The sequence below is a fragment of the Puma concolor genome, chromosome C2, assembly GCF_028749965.1.
Source record: "Puma concolor isolate L17-30 chromosome C2, mPumCon1.1.hap2, whole genome shotgun sequence".
In the NCBI taxonomy this organism is placed as follows: Eukaryota; Metazoa; Chordata; class Mammalia; order Carnivora; family Felidae; genus Puma; species Puma concolor.
In genome coordinates, this window is record NC_141675.1 from 75938165 (window position 1) to 75958505 (window position 20341).

The 20341-nt window shown below is 35.4% G+C and overlaps 1 protein-coding gene across 15 annotated transcripts in view; it reads left to right on the plus strand.

Moving 5' to 3' along the window:
• Positions 1-19645, plus strand: part of KLHL24 (kelch like family member 24) — a 44938-nt gene extending 25293 nt beyond the window's left edge. For all 15 annotated transcript variants that reach the window (XM_086674832.1, XM_086674840.1, XM_086674844.1 and 12 more), the window contains 5 exons: positions 1975-2159; positions 3365-3483; positions 8120-8308; positions 9623-9811; positions 14509-19645. In XM_086674832.1, the coding sequence (XP_086530958.1) occupies positions 1975-2159; positions 3365-3483; positions 8120-8308; positions 9623-9811; positions 14509-14709 (883 nt within the window). In that variant the 3' untranslated portion in view covers positions 14710-19645. The remainder of the gene's footprint in view (positions 1-1974; positions 2160-3364; positions 3484-8119; positions 8309-9622; positions 9812-14508) is intronic.
• The last annotated feature ends 696 nt before the right edge of the window (positions 19646-20341 follow it).

The window sequence follows — 20341 nt, forward strand, 5'->3', positions numbered from 1 at the left end:
CAGGCAAAATTACTAGTTTATTGATCCTTTCAAATAAAAACACATTCCAGTACACCTGAAATGATCCTTTATTTAGTGGGACTAATTGTTTTTTGTGTTTTTGTTTTTTTTTTTAGTGGGACTAATTGTTTTGGCCATTAGCTTTTTGTGCTATTTTCTCTTGTCCCAAGGTACAAAAACATACAATGTATGTTTATTAGGCTAAGAAGTCTTGAAAAAGGCAAGCAAGGTTAAGCAAAGAGAAACTATAAAACAAATAAAATGTTATAGGAAAAGTGTAAAGCACAATTCTATAATATAATAATAGTTGTATTGATTTTACATTAAAATAATTGGGAGTGGTTGGACCCCAATGACAGTATTTAGCAACTTTTGTTTTGATCAATCAATAAATAAGGCTTTGAGGAATATCACATGGATTTGTCTTAGAGGTATTTTAAGTGTAATTTTGGGAAATGATACTTTTATGGAAAGAAAGAGAAGTTAATAGTTATACTCCATATCTGGTGTTATTCTCTTTACTTTTAATAGTTTTGTGTTGGAATTATTCATTTTGGAATACTTTAATAGTCTCATTTTGGAATTATTTGGAAAATAGTATTGGTAATATTTCCATCTTTCCAATAATATTTTACTGTGTACTAGATTAGGGTTATATGATTTGCTGGGTTCCTAAAAGTAATTTTTATTCCATCTATGAACAAGATTCTTTTCTACAATATATTTTTCTGATTTTATAATGGAAAAATATGGCTGGCATGGAACAGGAGAATGATTATTAGCTGGAAAAGCTATGAGTAAATGTAGCTAGAATAGAGTATTTCTGTTAGAGGAACATACCAGTATTGCTTAATTTTGTTTTTTTCTAGTGTAATTGTGTAACTTTAGTGTAATGACTAAAACTACAAATCAGTGTTCTGATGTGGTCTATCTTCCCTCCATATTTAAGTTAATAGAAGAGGGATTGTTAGCATTTTGCTTCATGAGACTTAAAATTATAACAACCATAAAATGTAGGTGCATTTTTCATTTCAGTTATATTTGTGAAAAAATATAAAAGCCAAATAACTTTCAAATTCCAAACTATCTATTGATCCTTATGAACAACAACAACAACAACAAAAAACTTAGATAAGTTTTTAGTTTTTCCTGTATCTAACTTAAATGTAAACTACAAAACAAAAGAATCCTGTGACTAACATAAACCTTAGGATTCTCTTAGTGCTCTAAATATTTTTTTTTCCACTCTAAAAATTCTCCGTGCTCATTATCATCTCGAAAATTTGTGTTGATAGAAGGAAACCACACTATCCAGAGATAGCTATCGTTAGCACCTTGGTATATTCTTTCCAGAATTTTTTACATAGTATTGATGAGACCTTCTGTATAATTTTTGTCTTGCTTTTTTCCATTAACATTCTTTGTTATAAACTCTTTTAGTGACTGCTCAGTGTTTTGCTTTGGATTACTTTAATTACTTAACTTTAAAAGATTATTATAAAAAATAATTTCTGAATAAGTACACATACTCCTTTAAAGGGTACTTATACTATGAATTCGTTTTTTTAGAACTAGCAGTCTGATGAAAAGCACCATTTGTCTACATTATCTTACCTTGGTGTGATTATACACATCTGAATTGCTGCAAAACTGCATTTGAAAATCATCCTTATTAATACCAGGATTCCAGTTGAGTTAGGTAGGATCTTTAGACTGCTTTACAATTTTTGAGGCAAAACTCATAGAAAAAAGTACCCATAGAAATTTTCTGTGGAAAATGATGTCACTAAATCCCTTATAAATGTTCTCAAAGTAAGTCATTGGCAGCCTGTATTATTTGGCACATGCTCAGAGAATAAACTGTTTACTTTATAATCATGTTCTGCTTTCTTAATGATAATGGTATGTCTTTAGAGTTTCCAATGATCTTGCATGTATTTTATTATTTAAACATTCCTATAATAATTATTTTAGGTCAACTGGCTATTCTGAGGTGATTGTTGTCGTTGGAGGCTGTGAACGGGTTGGAGGATTTAATCTTCCATACACTGAGTGTTATGATCCTGTGACAGGAGAATGGAAGTCTTTGGCTAAGCTTCCAGAATTTACCAAATCAGAGTATGCGGTCTGTGCTCTAAGGAATGACATTCTTGTTTCAGGTAAAGAATTATTACTGTAGCAACTTTTAATTTGAACATAGCTTGGCTGTTTTAAACAATAGTACTGTCTCAAAAAAAAACAAAAACAAAAACCAGACAGTGAAAGTGAATATGCCCACTTTAGGCAGATCAGTTTATACAACAAATAAAACCAAGAGTGACTTTTTGCGCTTAAAAACGAGCTCAAGATGATCTAGAATGATTTATAAGAGATCCACTAGAAAAATGCCTGTAATCATCATATTTTAAATGTTATCAAATGCATATAGAATATAGTATAATTTTTCTTAACTTTTACCTGTTAACTTTGTTTTAAGGAACACGGTAAAGTATGCAAAGTGAAAAATACCCATATAATTAAGCATCTCCAATCCACCCAGCTTTTCTGAAATTCTCCCAAAGTTTATGAAACATGATTTTCCTTAAAATTCTTAACTTCTTTTTTTTTTTTTTAATTTCTTTTTAACGTCTGTTTTTGAGAGACAGAGTGCAAGCGGGGGAGGGGCAGAAAGAGATGGATGCACAGAATCCAAAGCAGGCTCCAGGCTCTGAGCTGTCATAGCAGGGCCAGATACTGGGCTCAAACTCACAAATTGTGAGATCGTGACCTGATCTCGTGATCACGTGCTGAAGTCAAAAGCTCAACCAACTGAGCCACCCTGGTGCCCCAAAATTCTTAACTTCGTTTATGTGATGTTACATCTAAAATCAGAGACCGTAAAATGACAGACGTATACAAAGTATAACTACTGTATCAATGGTCCTAAGTCTGTTCATGGTTAATAATTTTACCAGCTTTGCAGATTACTATATTACTACCTGTTGAACAATGTAACAATACATACTTTATTTTGTACAATAGTATACTTTTGAAAAAATGGATGATTTAAAAAAACTTTTTTTAAATAATTCTGTTTGGGTGCTTCTGATGTCTGATTCAAATTAATAGTCTCATACATTTGTAAAATTCATATTCTGCATTTTATTATTTGGGGCCTATAATTATTATTTTTCAAGATAATCAGCCAAGTTTAAATCTGCTCTGTGGAACTATTTCCATTAAACTTTAAGAGGGTCTTTCATTTATTGAACTGAATTCACAAATTCTTAGACTGAATAAATCCTATGTTTTAATTATCTATGCCTTGAGCATAGTCCCTTAGTGATATATATATTATTGTGTGTACATTGTTTTGCATTTAAAGGTGGAAGAATCAATGGTCGTGATGTGTGGATTTATAACTCACAGTTAAATATTTGGATCAGAGTTGCTTCTCTAAATAAAGGCAGATGGCGTCACAAAATGGCTGTCCTCCTTGGTAAAGTAAGAAACCACTTTTTATTACTATTGCTGGTACATTTCCAAAATAAATACCACAGCTGAATCTTTCATTTTACTCACTCTCTGGGTATTTTGGATTCAAATTGTATTTCCTTCCATTTCTAACCTCAGTAGATAAACTGCAGATATAAACAATTTGACACTGTACTTTTGAATGGATATTTTGTTTTCCCAATTTGGAATTTGTGGCAGTGAAGCACATTTCTCTTTTTATGCTCCATTGGAGTCTGAATGCCTAAGAAGCATTGGAAAATAAAGGAGTTACATCAAGTACAAAAACAGGCTAATGTCTAATCCAAGCAATCATTTTCCTTTGCTGACTGGCAGTCAGGAGGAGATACATTTATCTAGAGTGATGTTATTTTATCTTTTTTCTTTACACAAGTTAGGGACAAAAGTTTAAAGTAAGTGTTAAGATAAACTCAGCAACATATTTTAAAGAAAACTGATTATTGACTGTAGCTACTACATACTTAAAAATATATAATTTGGGGGCGCCTGGGTGGCTCAGTCGGTTAAGCATCTGACTTCAGCTTAGGTCATGATCTTGAAGCAGTTTAAGAATTCAAGCCCTGTGTTGGGCTCTGTGCTGACAGCCTGGAACCTGCTTCGGAGTCTGTGTCTCCCTTGCTCTCTGCCCTTCCCCCGTTCACACTCTGTCTCTCCCTTTCTCTGTCTCTCTCAAAAATAAATAAGCATTAAAAAAAGTAAAAGTATATAATTTATCTTCTTTGTCCTTAGGAACTTGAGAAACACTTATAGACTAGTGGTTTCCAAACTTTTTTAAACCAGCTACATCCTCTTTTTTTTTTTTTAACGTTATTTATTTATTTATTTATTTATTTATTTTTTATTTTTTAATTTTTTTTTTTTTTTATTTTTTTTTCAACGTTTATTTATTTTTGGGACAGGAAGAGACAGAGCATGAACGGGGGAGGGTCAGAGAGAGAGGGAGACGGAGAATCGGAAACAGGCTCCAGGCTCTGAGCCATCAGCCCAGAGCCTGACGCGGGGCTCGAACTCACGGACCGCAAGATCGTGACCTGGCTGAAGTCGGACGCTTAACCGACTGCGCCACCCAGGCGCCCCTTTAATTTTTTTTTTAACGTTTACTTATTTTTGAGACAGAGACAGAGCATGAACAGGGGAGGGTCAGAGAGAGATGAAGACACAGAATCTGAAACAGGCTCCTGGCTCTGAGCTGTCAGCACAGAGGCTTTTATTTATTTTTGAGAGTGCAAGTCGGGGAAGTACAGAGAGGGGGACAAAGGATCCAAAGTGGGCTCCACACTGACAGCAGCGAGCCCAATGTGGGGCTTGAATTCACAAACTGTGAGATCGTGACCTGAGCCAAAGTTAGGACACTGAACCGACTGAGCCTACACCCTCTTTTTAAAGTTAAATCTAACATAAAAACCATTACATAGAACAGATAAAAATACAGCAGTATACCAAGGGCTCTTTAGCTTTTCACTACCTCCACCTCTATCAGCTCCTCCAAAGCTACCTCAAATTAACGAGCAATCTGAGCAAAAGCAGCATACTTGCTTACACAGGTTTTTTGGGTTTTGTGGGGTTCTTTTTGTTTGTTTTTTTTGTTTGTTTGTTTGTTTGTTTTTTAGAAAGAGAGAGCATGGGCAGAGGAGAGGGGCAGAGGGAGAGAGAGAGAGAATCCCAAGCACCCAGTGCAGCACCCAACACAGGGCTCGATCCCATAACTATGACCTGAGCTAAAACCAAGAGTCAGATGCTTAACCGACCAAGCTATCCAGGCGCCCCGTTACTCATGTTTTGACTGGTTCCCTGATGCCCCCTTCTAAAAAGATTGCTGCCTCTTAGGTCCTCCTGTGGAGACATTTTAGAGCCACCAATGAGAAAACAGAACTGCTCTAATTGAAACTGAGATGGTGCAGGAACCCTTCCCATTCAGCCTCTCATCAGCCTTCGTGCCCTCCCCCTATTTCCCTATAGAGGATTCTTGAAATTTATATACTGTAGAATACTAGAGTTTCTCAAAGCACAGTTTGAAAGCTACTGTTTATTCCTAAGGGTATTGATCTGTTGTGCTGCTGCTATTGACAGTCAATGAAACATTGAGGATCTTGAAATAGATGTAATGGAAATAAAATATTAGTTCTATTTAAATATTTTCCAAAATCACTAGTTTGTTAGTACCTACTATATTATTTTTTTAATGTTTATTTATTTTTGAGAGAGAGAACATGGGAGAGGGGCAGAGAGAGAGGGAGACAGAGGATCTGAAGCAGGCTTTGTGCTGATAGCAGCAGCCTGATGCGGAACTCGAACTCATGCTCAGATCATCAGAGCCACCCAGGCACTCCAGCACTTACTGTATTGGTTTTGGTAGTCACGCGTCAAGAATGATAAAATATTACTGAAAAGGGGCAGCCAAAATATTCAAGGGGGTGGAAAGAGAAGAGATCTAACTAAAAAAAATTGTACTTATTTAGCCTGGAAGCAAATGAAAGGCAAATGAAAATGATTGATGTCTCAAATATCATGTATGGATTGGAAAGCAATAATTTATTTGACCAATGTTAGTATACTTGACTTGAAGTTACCTAAATCTTAGAAGCAGTAAATCAAGAAATGAAAGGAGTCTTTCTTACATAGCATATATTCAACTCATAGAAACTGTTGTCCTAAAAACTTACAGTATAAACTGAATTCAAACCTATAAAATTATTTAAATTTATAAATTGTCACTATTAAGGTAGGATAGTAAGGATGATTTAGAATATAGAATCTAAATAGGAAGGAATCTTAGAGAATATTTCATGTCACTTTTTCAATTGATAAAGAAACCTAATTCAGAGTGATCGAGTCACTTGCCCAAGGTTACACAGAAAGTGATAAAGCAGGGGCAAAACAAAACTCAGATTTTCTTAATCTAGAGGCCTTTCATCTTGATGCTCACAACAGATATTATTAATTTATGCATGTAGGGGAATGATATTAAAGTTTAATGCTCAAAATTATATATGTGATAGGTATTATTACTGTCTACATTTTTAAATTGAGGAAATTAAAACTGAATCTCAGAGGGTAGGTAAACTGCCCAAGGTTTACATTCCATGGCAATGCTAGATATGAACCCTGCCCCTCTTGACTTCAAAGCCATTCCCTTAATTTTGCCACAGTTGCCATACCCTTTCCAGCTGGGTGGCCTTGAGTAAATTACTTAACTTCTCTGGACATCATGTTGTTGAGAGAACAAACCCACCAAGAGATCATTTTAACATAATGTGAGAAGTGCAAGGTTGAAATACGAAATAGCATTGGCTGCTCTGGAAATTTGGAGGAGCACAGAAAGATAAATTGTGGGCAGACTGGAATGTCAGTGTATAAAGTTTGGCCTTGACCCTTAGGCATCTATTGTTGAACTACTAAAAGGAATTGATGAGGTATTTTAGGAAGATTAATCTGTGGTTGAGGGAGCACAAGAGTGTAGACCAGGAGATTAACTGAGAAGTATAAAATGATATGGACCCTGACTTAGGATAGTGGCAATTGGTAACAAGAGGAAAAGACAGATGTGAGATGCTGTGAAAGAAGACTTAGTGGGACTTACTAGTTATTTAGATATGGAGGGAAGAGTTGATAATGACTGTTCATTAAAGGAATTGTGGATGTTAAACTGGAGAACATCTTTAGGTTAAAAGTTTTTTGTGTATCTCATGATTCTTAATGGGTTATTCTGCATATAGATCATTTAATAAATAGCTTGTTGATTAGTTCACCTGTCGCAAAGATATTACTCTGCCTACCTTCCTCATATTTGTGAAACCTATTGAAATGTATATATAGTATAGAGTTCATTATGTCTCAGGTACTTTGCTAGGCACAGTAGGTACTAAAATGAAGAACAACATAGACCCTGCCTTCAGTAATCTCACAGTCTAGTAATCCTTGCCTAATATTTTAGTTTTATAGGTTTATTATTTCATAAGAATCAAATATTTTCATTATCCATGAGTGTGAGTATTTAAGCAATCATGTAATTCTCAACATGAGCAGTATCACCCTTAAGGGGGTGAAGATCAGTTCTTAGGGGTGAAAAGAATTGTACTCTTTCATATATAAAGCACAGATATATATACAGTACATAAATGGATATACAATATATCTGTGGTATTAAAACTTCATTGGAGGGGGCTATTATGAAAAAATATCTGAAAAGTATCATTGGTGGTGGTAAGAGGGTGCCAATAAAGTTTCAGAAACTGAGCTAAATATATTGCAATTACAGTTATCAAGGGCTTTTTATTTTTTTATTTTTTATTTTTTTTCAACGTTTTTTATTTATTTTTGGGACAGAGAGAGACAGAGCATGAACGGGGGAGGGGCAGAGAGACAGGGAGACACAGAATCGGAAACAGGCTCCAGGCTCTGAGCCATCAGCCCAGAGCCTGACGCGGGGCTCGAACTCCCGGACCGCGAGATCGTGACCTGGCTGAAGTCGGACGCTTAACCGACTGCGCCACCCAGGCGCCCCTATCAAGGGCTTTTTAAAGACAGATCCCTTAATTTCTTAGTCAACTACTTAAAAATTCAGATTTTTGACAATTAAGGTTTTTCCATGTATTTTGCATATTAGGTATATGTTGTTGGAGGCTATGATGGGCAAAACAGACTTAGCAGCGTGGAATGTTATGATTCCTTTTCAAATCGATGGACTGAAGTTGCTCCCCTTAAGGAAGCAGTGAGTTCTCCTGCCGTGACTAGCTGTGTAGGCAAATTGTTTGTGATTGGTGGAGGACCTGATGACAATACTTGTTCTGATAAGGTAAGCCATGTCGTCTTCTAGAAACTACCAATGATGTATATAAGGAGAAAACTACATAAGGCTTATCAAATAGAGATCTAGGTCCCTTATTGTGAGGAACCTTTTAAAAATTGGTACTTTATCCTTTGGGGGGAAAACATTGAGTTTCAAGTTGCTGAAGTGAAATCCTAATATATCTAACAATTTTCTGTAAAAAGCTTTATCTAATTTTTTTGAAATAAGACTAATTTCAGAGTTTGGATCTTAGACTAAATAAATTGTTTTAAACCTCTTAACTGCAGTAGTCTACAAAATCAAAAAATTATTCACACAAAACACGGTTGGGAAGTGAATTAGCAGAGTAGGTAAGATACAGTAGCTATGCTGCTTCCAACTGGGTCATCCTCTGCGTACTTTAAAAGTATTTTTTAGAACAAAAAGGAGGAAAGGAAACCTCTAACGTAAATGGAGGACAGCTCAAAGTTGCTGCAGTTCATTGGATTCCTGGGATAAAAGAACATGTGCCATCCTCACACCTCAGAAAATACTGTATTTATTCTGGAAACAAATGTCTAATACCTAATCCCTTTAGCAATTGTTTACTGAATTTTGTCAATCAATTCTTTTTTTTAATTGAATTGTAATATAATGTGGCCAAATGTTACATATGTAGAATTCAGTAATACAGAATTTGTGGTAATTCAGAGTACACTGAATTGAAATTTACTTGTGTTCTTTTGAAGAAATGACTTCCTAAAAGTATAAAGAAATTGTATTTAAATTGAGGCATAGTTATCCTATAGGACACAATTTTTTTTTAATCTATACTGTTAATTTTCTTTTTTTTAATGTTTATTTATTTTGAGAGAGAAAAAGAGCCAGTTAGGGGCAGAGAGAGAGAGAGAATCCCAACCAGGCTCCACACTGTCAGTGCAGACCCCAACGTGGGGCTAGATCTTACAGACTGTGAGCCGAAACCAAGAGTTGGATGCTTAAGCAACTGAGCCACCCAGGCACCCCAACTGTTAATTTTAACGGAAATAAGTAAAGAAACTTACCATGATAGCCTAGCCAGTCATCCTGGAAATAATCTCTATGTGTGTTACTCTGTTCTGCTTGATAGTAATAAATTTGCATCTGAGAATTTTGTAATTCAGACATCTCCCTATCAAGCTAACCTTTCTTAATTCTGTGAACTAATGTGAATTAGTTAATGTAAATTAATAAATAGGATTTGATTTTTAATCATGTTTCTATGTATCGGTAGACTTTTTTATTAAGTAAATTTGCATTTTTGTTTAGAAGTTTTAATTAAATATTTCTACACATTACTAGGTTCAATCTTATGATCCAGAAACCAATTCTTGGCTACTTCGTGCAGCTATCCCAATTGCCAAGCGGTGTATAACAGCCGTATCCTTAAACAACCTGATATATGTTGCTGGTGGGCTGACCAAGGCAATATACTGTTATGATCCAGTTGAAGATTACTGGATGCATGTACAGAATACATTCAGCCGACAGGTAATAACGTAAAACAGTCCAAAAGAAAAATCAACCAACGAGGGACCAAGTACATGGCCATTATAAATATACTGTAATTTCACTGTTAATATATTTCATGTGTGCTTGAATTATTTCATAACTTTTAAAACTCCACATTAAGCATGTGGTGTGACGTTTTGAACTCCTTCCAGAGAATTGTTTTATTGAAATAGCTTAATTTTTACCATCCCATGGTGAAGCAGCTGTTGTACTTGAGCTGGTGACTTTTTTCCCTTGACCTTTTTCAGAATCTACTCTAGTCCTTATCCCTATTTCTTAGGTATTTTGAAGAAAACAAATGTTCCCAAACTGGTTTCTTTCCTTCTGTGGCTTTTATCATAAAAGAAATGGCCGTGCTCCGGTCTCCTTCATCCTATCTGTACTCCTACTCCACCTCTACCCTCTGCCTCCCCAAAAGCCTTCTCTCAGCCTTTGGTTCATGGCTCCAACCTCCCTCTTTCTGCCACCAAAATGCTTGATGGTTCTGATGCTGAAGTCTAGCTCTACCTATACCACTCTAAGGTGTTATACTGCCAGAGGTCATTACTAATAATCTCAGTTTCATTCATGTACTATTACTTTTTCTATCCAACCCTTAAATATAAGTTTTCCTTGAGCCTCTTTCCCCCTCCCTCTTCCCAGTTTCTACTCTGTTCCTGAGTGATCACATTTATTGCCCAGTACTGATACACTTCAAGTCTTTATCATCATTAAAACCTCTCTCTTGTGCTCCAGACTCAAATTGCCAACTGCCTATTTGATATTTTTTTATGATGTTCTATGACTCCAAACTTAAACCAGAATTCATCATCTTCCCCAACCCTGCTTTTTCTGTTTCCAGGCAACCTAGTGAATAAAAGAATTGTTTCTTCCTTACTCACACTCACAGCATGTCTGGCACCAGATATGTGCCACACCAACCAATTCTCCATCTCCAGCTGAGTGTCTTACAATTCAGTTCAGTTCTAACACTATCTACCTGGGGTTAGAGTCAGATTCCGCAAGTTGAGAGCTCAGTCCCCAAGACTTCCACTGCCTCAGACGCCAACCACTAGCTCCAGCTTGTCCCCAGTACTTTTGACACACTGGCTATGAATTAACATTCCCATAACCCCTCCTTGGGTTCGGTAATTTGTAAGAACAGCTCGCAGAACTCAGGGAAACACTTGTGTTTATTTGGTTTTTTGTATATTAAAGGATATTATAAATGATACAGATGAACAGCCAGATGAAGAAGCACATAGGGGAAGGTCCAGAAGGGTCCAAAGCACACAGGAGCTTCTGTTCTGGGGTTGAGGTGCACCCTCCCCCAATCCAGAAGCTGTTCGAATCTTATACTTTGGGAATTTTTGTGGAGGCTTCATTATGTAATTATTAATTTAATTTCTAGCCCCTGTCCCCTCTCCAGAGAACAGGGAGTGGGGATGAAAGTTTCAAGATTCTAATTATGGCATGATCTTTTTGCTGACTAGTCCCCATCCAGGAACCAGCCAATAGTCACCTCATTAAAACAAAAGACATTCCTATCACTCAGGAAATTCCAAGGGATTTAGGAGCTCTGTGACAGGAACTGGAGGCAGAGACTAATATATATTTTTCTACTGTTTCACACCGAGACTTATCTCTTGAATTTTCCCCCACTTTCTCCTAAATTGAATCAATCCAGCATATCAGTTCTGTGTCCCCAGAGTTTTTCCTATTCTTTTCCATTCCTGTGGTTCCTGCTTTTGTTCAAGTTCTTATTAGTTCTTCCCTCAACAAAAACAGTAATATTCTAATTAGCGTTTAATGTCTTGCTTCTCTAACCCATTTGCCACCAATTATTTCCCAACGAATCCTATTATATTCCTTCTCTGATTGGAAACATACTGAATAAAATCCAAAAGTTTTCCCACTTCATTCTAGACCTTCTGTTGTCTGAGCCCTGCTTGCCTTTTTAGCTTCACTTTCTGCAACTTTATCCCCATTACATTAAGTATCTGTTAACTTGCATTTGCAATATAGATCATACATGTTCTTGCCTTGGTTCATGCTATCCTCTTAGGCTCTAATGCCTTTTCTACCTTCTCTACTTGTTTGTTTTGTTTTGTTTTGTTTAATTTTTTAACGTTTATTTATTTTTTGAGACAGAGAGAGGCAGAGCATGAACGGGGGAGGGTCAGAGAGAGAGGGAGACACAGAATCTGAAACAGGCCCCAGGCTCTGAGCTGTCAGCACAGAGCCCGACGCGGGGCTCGAACTCACAGACTGTGAGATCATGACCCGAGCTGAAGTCGGACGCTCAACCGACTGAGCCACCCAGGCGCCCCTCTACCTTCTCTACTTGTAACACTACTCTTCTCTTCTTTCAAGGACCACTTCATGTTACAACAAACTGAAGTTTCCCTGTTCAGAATTAATCTGATCTGATCTGATCTGTCACTGCCCTTATACCTCTATTATGGCAGTCATATATTCTGTTAGGAGTATCAATGTTTATTTCTGTACCGGAATTCCATCTTCTTAAGAATACTGTTTTTTCTCTTTCCCAATGTATCTTGTATTAATTGGTGCTCAGTAAATATTTACTGAATAAATAAAAAATGAGACAGTGAAGTAACAAAGGACCTAATTTTAAGAGTCTTAAATGTAATATCCCTAACAGATATAGACTATAAATATAATGAATAGGGACTGAGTATAACACCATTTTTCTTAAGTTGTTGACATTGAGGTATAGTCTCTAATTAGTAATGTATTCAAAATAACATTGCCTCAACTGATGTAAGGGACATAATAGTATCTTCAGCTTCATGGTACAGAGGTAATATAATCTATCATTCTTGTATCACATTTAAGTAAAATGAATCACATTTCTCTAGCTCAGTGGCCTCTACTAGAAAGGACAATCTCCAGTTCTGTAGAAGTAAGAGTGTGCCTTACCATATAAGAACCTATATTATGGTCATATTCACCTGTGTGACAAGTGTTTACACTTATTTCTAAAATTTTTTAAAAACTTTTTTAATGTTTATTTATTTGGGGGGGGAGGGGCAGAGAGTGAGAGGGAGACACAGAATCCAAAGCAGGCTCCAGGCTGCGAGCTGTCAGCACAGAGCCTGACATGGGGCTCGAACCTACAACCACGAGATCGTGACCTGAGCCAAAGTCAGACACTTAACCGACTGAGCCACTCACGTGCCCCTAAATTTTTTTTTTTTTTAAGTAAACTCTACCCCCAATGTGGGACTTGAATTCATGATCCTGAGATCAAGAGTCACATGCTCTACCAACTGAGCCAACTAGATGCCCTAATTTGTAAATGTTTTAATCAAAGCTAATATTTATTGGCTTATTAAGTGAATATTTTAAAGTATAATGCATTTTCACCAAGAACTGTTCATTCAGAACTTAGCTATATCATATAAAATGATAACAGCTTAGGAAGATAATTGCCAACATCTAGTATAATGCAGGACATACAATGAATATGTTTTTAACTACATGATTGAGATAAAACTATGAAAAAACAACGGGACAAACATGGCACATTTTTTCTAATTAATGAATAATCTGACTTCGGAAATTTCAAAGAAGAAACATTTATATAAGAAGTGTATTAAATCTATTATGACAAAGACAAATCATTGAAGTCCAAATCAAGTATTCTATATCAAATCTCTTGAAGCAAAAAATAATGATATTTCTGGGATTATTTTTTCTCCTCAGTCCATTCTTACTACCAGTACTTCTAAGTGTATATTTGTAAACATTATTAATAGGTAATTTTTGAACCATCTGTTTGCCTACCCTTTTGACGCTAATCAGTGAAAAAGGAAAAATCAGCTGTAATTTCATGTGAGACAGTTATTTGAGTCAGACTAGTTTTTTAAATGCTTAGAATGTTAAGTAGCAAAAAAGCTAAAAAAAAAAAAAACAAAAAAAAACGAGCTCTTTGTTTTGCAGACCTAATGGGCCTAATGCAACCTTTTTCTCTTTCTGTTCCTTACTATTTCCGTGCCTCTTGACTCTGCATGATTCCTAAAAGCTACAAGTTGCTATTTTAAACATATTTTGCTTTTTAACTCTTGTCAAGAACATCCTTTGAAAAATTGTGGAATTTTTTTTTAGGTCAATGATATTTGTTTTTTAGAGTAATTATGTTATTGACAGAAAAGAGTAAAATTTAGCTAAGAATCCCATTATGTGCAAGGTTAAAATATTATTTAGGAAATTTCTATGTGCCAGCCAAAGTCCTAATAACAGTGCTTTGTTAATTTGTTTATAACTCTTTCTCTCATTCATTCATTCAACTTGGGGGTAATCCTATTTGACGAATAATGTTCCTACTCCTTGGTCATGTAATAGCCACTTTCTATAATAAGGGAGCTTCCTGTAATAGGAGAAGCAAGCCATGTTCTTCAAAACTATTTTTGTTCAACTACTGTTAAGTTAAAACCCTTCTCTCTGTCCACTTAGCCCCCACTCCACCTCCCACATCTTGGCCCCAACCAATAACATATCTTAACATTTCATTCATGCAAAATTATCTGGCACTCATACATAGAGCAGGAGTTGGGCGAAAGGGAGCTTATTTGATGTGTCCTTTTTTTGGTCTGTTAAAGCAGGTCTTATTTTTCAGTTTGCTACTAAATCCCTTCAAGAATTAATTTTTTTTTTTTTATTTGGTTGAACAGGAAAACTGTGGTATGTCTGTGTGTAATGGTAAAATATATATCCTGGGTGGAAGACGGGAAAATGGAGAAGCCACAGACACTATTCTCTGTTATGATCCTGCAACAAGTATCATCACAGGGGTAGCTGCAATGCCCAGGCCAGTGTCCTATCATGGCTGTGTGACTATTCATAGATACAACGAAAAATGCTTTAAGCTCTAAAGCCGGGATACCTCACCCAAGAAGCCACACCAATCCAAGATGAGAGGTTTGAAAAACTCCAGAGTGGGAACTTGACATATCTCCTTTGTGCCATGTACGCAAAAAAAGTAAAGATAATAATTGTGGTGCCTTCCCCCGCCCCCCCCCCCCCCCCCGCAAATAACCTTTCAAACTGTAATAAAGCCTTTCCTGTAATTGGGAAAAAAATTTTTGTTGTTTTTGAAAGTAATAGTGGTTATTGCTTGGGTTTTGAGAGTGTACCTTTGTAAGTATTTGTAAGGGACTTATGTGGAGTCAGAAATAATGTCTGCCTGAATAACTTTTAGGAATTTGTGAATGGTTTCTTCATTTATGTACGTTTATCTGCAAGCCTATATATTCTTTGTCATATTATGTATAGAAAACTGCATGACTTAGGCTTCGTTTAGGTTGGATCACATAATGCTTAGAATGCTTAGAATGCATTCTAAGAAGGGAAATCAGTTTCAAAAATCTTTTTCACTAAAGATATATCCAACCTGATTAATTTTATTGAAAGTTTTTTCAGTAATTGATAAAAATGTAGTAACAATTTGAGTATCATAAAGTACTGAATTATCATGACTTACTTCTTAGAATTGTTGTCTTGTATTAAACATATTTTTGGAAGAACATTGGGTAGGAGATAGAAATGCAAATGCCCCTAAAATGGGGATTAAAATTATAGGTTTATTCCTAAGAAAAAAATTATATAAGACCATTGAAGGGGAAAATGACCACTGTGGCTCTCAAAGTATTTATGTGTCATCTCCAAATCCTCTAAGGAAGCACCTTTTCTTGAACCCGGCAAAAGAGTTGAAATCCACATTGCAAGATTATGTTGTGGAAAATGGGGACAAATTTTCTCCCTAGCCCAGTAGGGTTTGACTTCATTAGTATGGTGCTTTGGGTGAGGTCCTCTTCCCTGGTTATCCTCCTTTCCTGTGAACAGGTAAAAATCTTGGAGTCTCCACTGTTAAGTTGCCTTTGAAGGATAAAGCAGGGACCACCTATCAGTGGGTCCATTTCTCTTTTAAAATTAGCTATCCAAAAAACTAGCAGCATTATTTGCAGTTTAAGATAAATCTTTCATTTGGTACCCATTGTGGAAAATACTGGTCAACATTCTCAAGCTTCTATACAACAAACAAGTTGCCTTTGTCTAGATTTTTCAACTCCATCCAGTTTATAAGCTTACTAGTTTTCAGAAAGGAATGTAAATTTTTTTTCTAAGGCAAATGGAATGGCAGGAACTGTAGCAAAGTGATTACTGTTATTCCTGGGTAAACAGATACAATTTACAACATTTGAGGGACGTTCCAGGGATGTTTCAGGTAGCCTGCTGGATTTCAACTTCCCAGGCACTATTGTCGTCTCACATCATAATTATATACTCCTGTCACAGGAGAGATGATGCAAATATGTGACTATAGTGTCACCAGATTTCTATTATAACCAAGTTAGTAATCAAAAACCTAACATTGATAAACCACTTTTGTTTTCTCATCTTAGAATGATACAGAGATTTCTAATAAATCATACGGCATCAACTTCAGTGATTAGCTGGAATCTGAATTCTGAGAAAAGCTCTAAAGATCTTACAAATTTTTAGGAAATTGTAATTTTTCAAATTATAATTTGAAATGATATGTACCTTTTTGAGATAATTATCAGAGCAATTCAGAAAACAATTTTCTATCATTTTAGTTGAAAGGCAATTGTACATATAATTGGGACACTTGTTTGATTTTTAGAAAAAACATCTTCTGCAATATGCCTTTTGTAGATAATGGAAATTATTTAGTTCAGAAATTCTTTGCGGTAGATGAGATAATGTATGAGAAAAGTGTTTTGTAAATGCTAAGGATTATACAAATGATACTTGTTATTTTCATGTGTATTTGTAAGGTTGTGCCCATAATGCAGACACTTCACACAAAAAAAATCTTCTCAAGATAACTTGTATCCATAGTACTTTTGTCTATTGTAAAAGTGTTAACTATTTACTTGTATTTCATCTTACATTTATTTTTAATATCCATGTGTTTATTGTACTAAATTTGAAATGAAATTCTAGAAAACAATTTTGTTTAAACATAGACTTCATACAAATATCATTTAATTTTTCTACATGATTTTAAACTAAGTAGGCCACCAAGAACTTAGCTTGGATCCTATGAAATTAACAATTTTTTAAATTACCCAACTGATATTTCAATATCCTTTAACTGTTTATCTTTCTTTAGTGATTATTGATAAATAATGGTGTTAGCATTGATAAAAAAGAATTTTAGGGTATAATTAGTATATCAAAATATCAAAAGGGATTCATAAACCAAATTGTGACAGATTATATTCATAGTGTCATCACATAGTTGACAGGCTTTCTTTTGATAGGAGATGCTCACATAAGCTTTGGGTTAGTATGTATGTATATACATGTGTCTATAGATAGATAGTACGGTTATGTACACACATATATACAAACACCAAGAAATTGATCAGTTTGTGATGATCAGAAAGAAGCACATAAAGTAAAAATTGGTTGACCTTATTAAATTCAATTCCAGAAGATTTTTTTTTTTTATTTGGGCATTTCTATCATTCGTTTTTACATTTGAAAGTACATGATGAGGAGCACCTGGCTGGCTCAGTCAGTAGAGCATGCAACTCTGGATCTTGGGGTTGTGAGTTCAAGCCCCACGTTGGATGTAGATATTACTTAAAAGAGTTTGAAAGTACATGATGAGTGTTAGTGTAATAAATCGCATACAGTCAGAATCTGTATAATACATAAAGTTTCACAAGATCAGAAAACAAATGGGAGGTAGAGACGAGTTTGCTAAACCCAGCTGTGATACCTCAGTGGGAAAAGGAATTCAAGTGTATGTTTGTGGATCAACAGGAAAGTATAGTTGTTTTTTGTTCATGAACATGTGTTTTCCTATGTATGAGTGAGCTATAAAGTGGTCTAATTTTTACAACAGAAGACCTTCTTTTTCTACTTTAATCTTCCCACTGACTACTGCACAGGTATGAAATAGTAGCTTATTGAATTTTCAGTAACCTTTTTTTCCCCCTAGATGACTGAAATATAGATATTTACTCCATTTAAACCAGGTGTTAAGGAAAAAAATGATGTAAATACTCAGGGAGGGTATTAACTTGTCATTTTTGCCTATTTGGTGTGTTTAAAATGCCATAACTAAATAACCTTCAGTTCATGATTCGAGAGTAAATTTAATTTGATTAAGGGGCTTCACACAGGCTGTGGTTGAACATTCATTCTTTTATATTTAGAAAGATGAAAATGTTTTGTGGACTGATACATTTTCTCTTAGTGAATATGAATTGTTTATGTATCTCTACTGTCATACACCCTTTTGAAACTCAGGAAAGACAAAGGTTCAATTATACTACTTTTGTCAATATGCAAACCAGGTGTGTGTGTTTCTTTTCCCTGTTGTCTGGATATGGCAAATAGATTTTTTTTTTTTTTTAAAGAATTGCTGTGAGAACCCATACATGAAAAGAGAGGGGTTAAATAGTTGTGTGTGCCTTTTGTGTCTTGAGATTTGTATGTGGAAAAGACATCTCCAGACTGTATTTTCAAAGAGAAGAGATAACTATTTATGTGGTGCCAAGTGTTAAGATAATGTCTCTTAAAGGCTTCCTGTGGAAGCCTTTATTTTACTAAACTCAAGACACCAGTTAACCTCAACACGATTTTGGCCTTATTAGAATTTCTTGTGCATTATTTTGAAAGGCAGGTTTACATCACCTCACCCCATTATTCTTTGTAGTTAAATAAATAAATTCACCATATCAAGTAACCAGAAGGAGGGCAATTTGGTGGCCTTTTAAAAGGTTGGACTAGGTAGCTATACTTATTGTCACATCTAATGCTAGACACCAGAAACCATTGAGCCAGAGTGTGAATTGATGATTCCAGAGACATTTTCAACATACTTCAGACATTTTTTAATGTTTTTATGAATGTTTTACATTTGTGTGATGGCCTTAGATATTAAATTTACTTAGTGCTAAAGATCATCATAAATAATTTTTTAAAAAACAGCAGTAGTCATAACTTATTTTATATATTGTTCCAAAGAAAAGAATTTGTTTTAATGTTTTCAAAATAACTGCATCTGAATTTGTTTATGTGCCTTAAGTTCTCTAGTGATATTTCAGTTTTGGTTTTTTGTTTTTTTGTTTTTTTTTTTCATTCTAAACAAAGCTTACCTTCAGTGAGTTTCATATCTGTTTCCTACAGAGTAAATAAACTTCCCTTCTTCTTAAATTTTTTAATGAGCACCATGTGGTTGCTTGGCAGAATGAGAATGTTAAGAAATGTTGAGTGTTTGGAGTTTTATTATATTTGGGAGTATTGTTTGTTTTTGTTACCAAGGTGCTTTCTAAGATATTCAGACAAACATCTAACACTGATTAAAACTTTGTAAAATGTCATTTACGATATCTACATCTAATGTCAAAAATGTAAACACACTTATTTTTTGTTCCATTCTTTTCCATGTACTTTTTTTTTTTTCCTCCTACAGGCTTTTTCTTTTATCTTTCTTGAAAAAGTTCTTATTCTTCCTTTCCCCATCATCCCTCCCCATAGTTTCTTTATTTAAATCTTTGAGAATTTCTGGAGCTAAGACAACACAATTATAGAGTTGAAAAAAAGCATAATATGCTTTCCAACTTGTACAGACCTATGGCAGCCAAATGTCATTCACTTTTAGTGAGAGGCTCCAGAATCTCCACAGTGAAAACAAAAATGCTTTGTACTTCTTTGTTCTCAATTCAGTTGTAGCACATTAATTCGTGTATGTCTTGTTTAAATATACTTTGTGCATAGTTTCGTTAATTTTTTAAAAGTTGTATCTAATAAAATGTCTTTTAACCATTATTATTTGACTATACAGTTGTATTAAATTTTGTTTACCAAAAACTTGTTGTTTTGTTTTATTTTTAAATATTCATTTTTATGTTCTTTTATTTATTTATTTTAATATGAAATTTATTGTCAAATTGGTTTCCATACAACACCCACTGCTCACCCCAACAGCTGTCCTCCTCAATGCCCATCAATATTTATTTTGAGAGAGACAGCCTGTGCACATGCTCACGTGAGAACACAAGTGGGGGAGGGGCAGAGAGAGAGAGGAAGAGAGAAAATCCCAAGCAGGTTCCACCCTGTCAGGGCAGAGCTCATCTCGGTGCTTGATCTAACGAACTGTGAGATCGTGACCTGAGCCAAAATCAAGAGATGGACATTTAACCGACCAAAGCCATCCAGGTGCCCCATTGTTTTATTTTTTTTTCAACGTTTATTTTATTTTTGCGACAGAGAGAGACAGAGCATGAACAGGGGAGGGGCAGAGAGAGAGGGAGACACAGAATCGGAAACAGGCTCCAGGCTCTGAGCCATCAGCCCAGAGCCTGACGCGGGGCTCGAACTCACGGACCGCGAGATCGTGACCTGACTGAAGTCGGACGCTTAACCGACTGCGCCACCCAGGCGCCCCCCCATTGTTTTATTTTAAGTACATCCGAATGCTTGTGCAAAACAAGAAGGAATGGAGGAAATTTCATATTAATATAT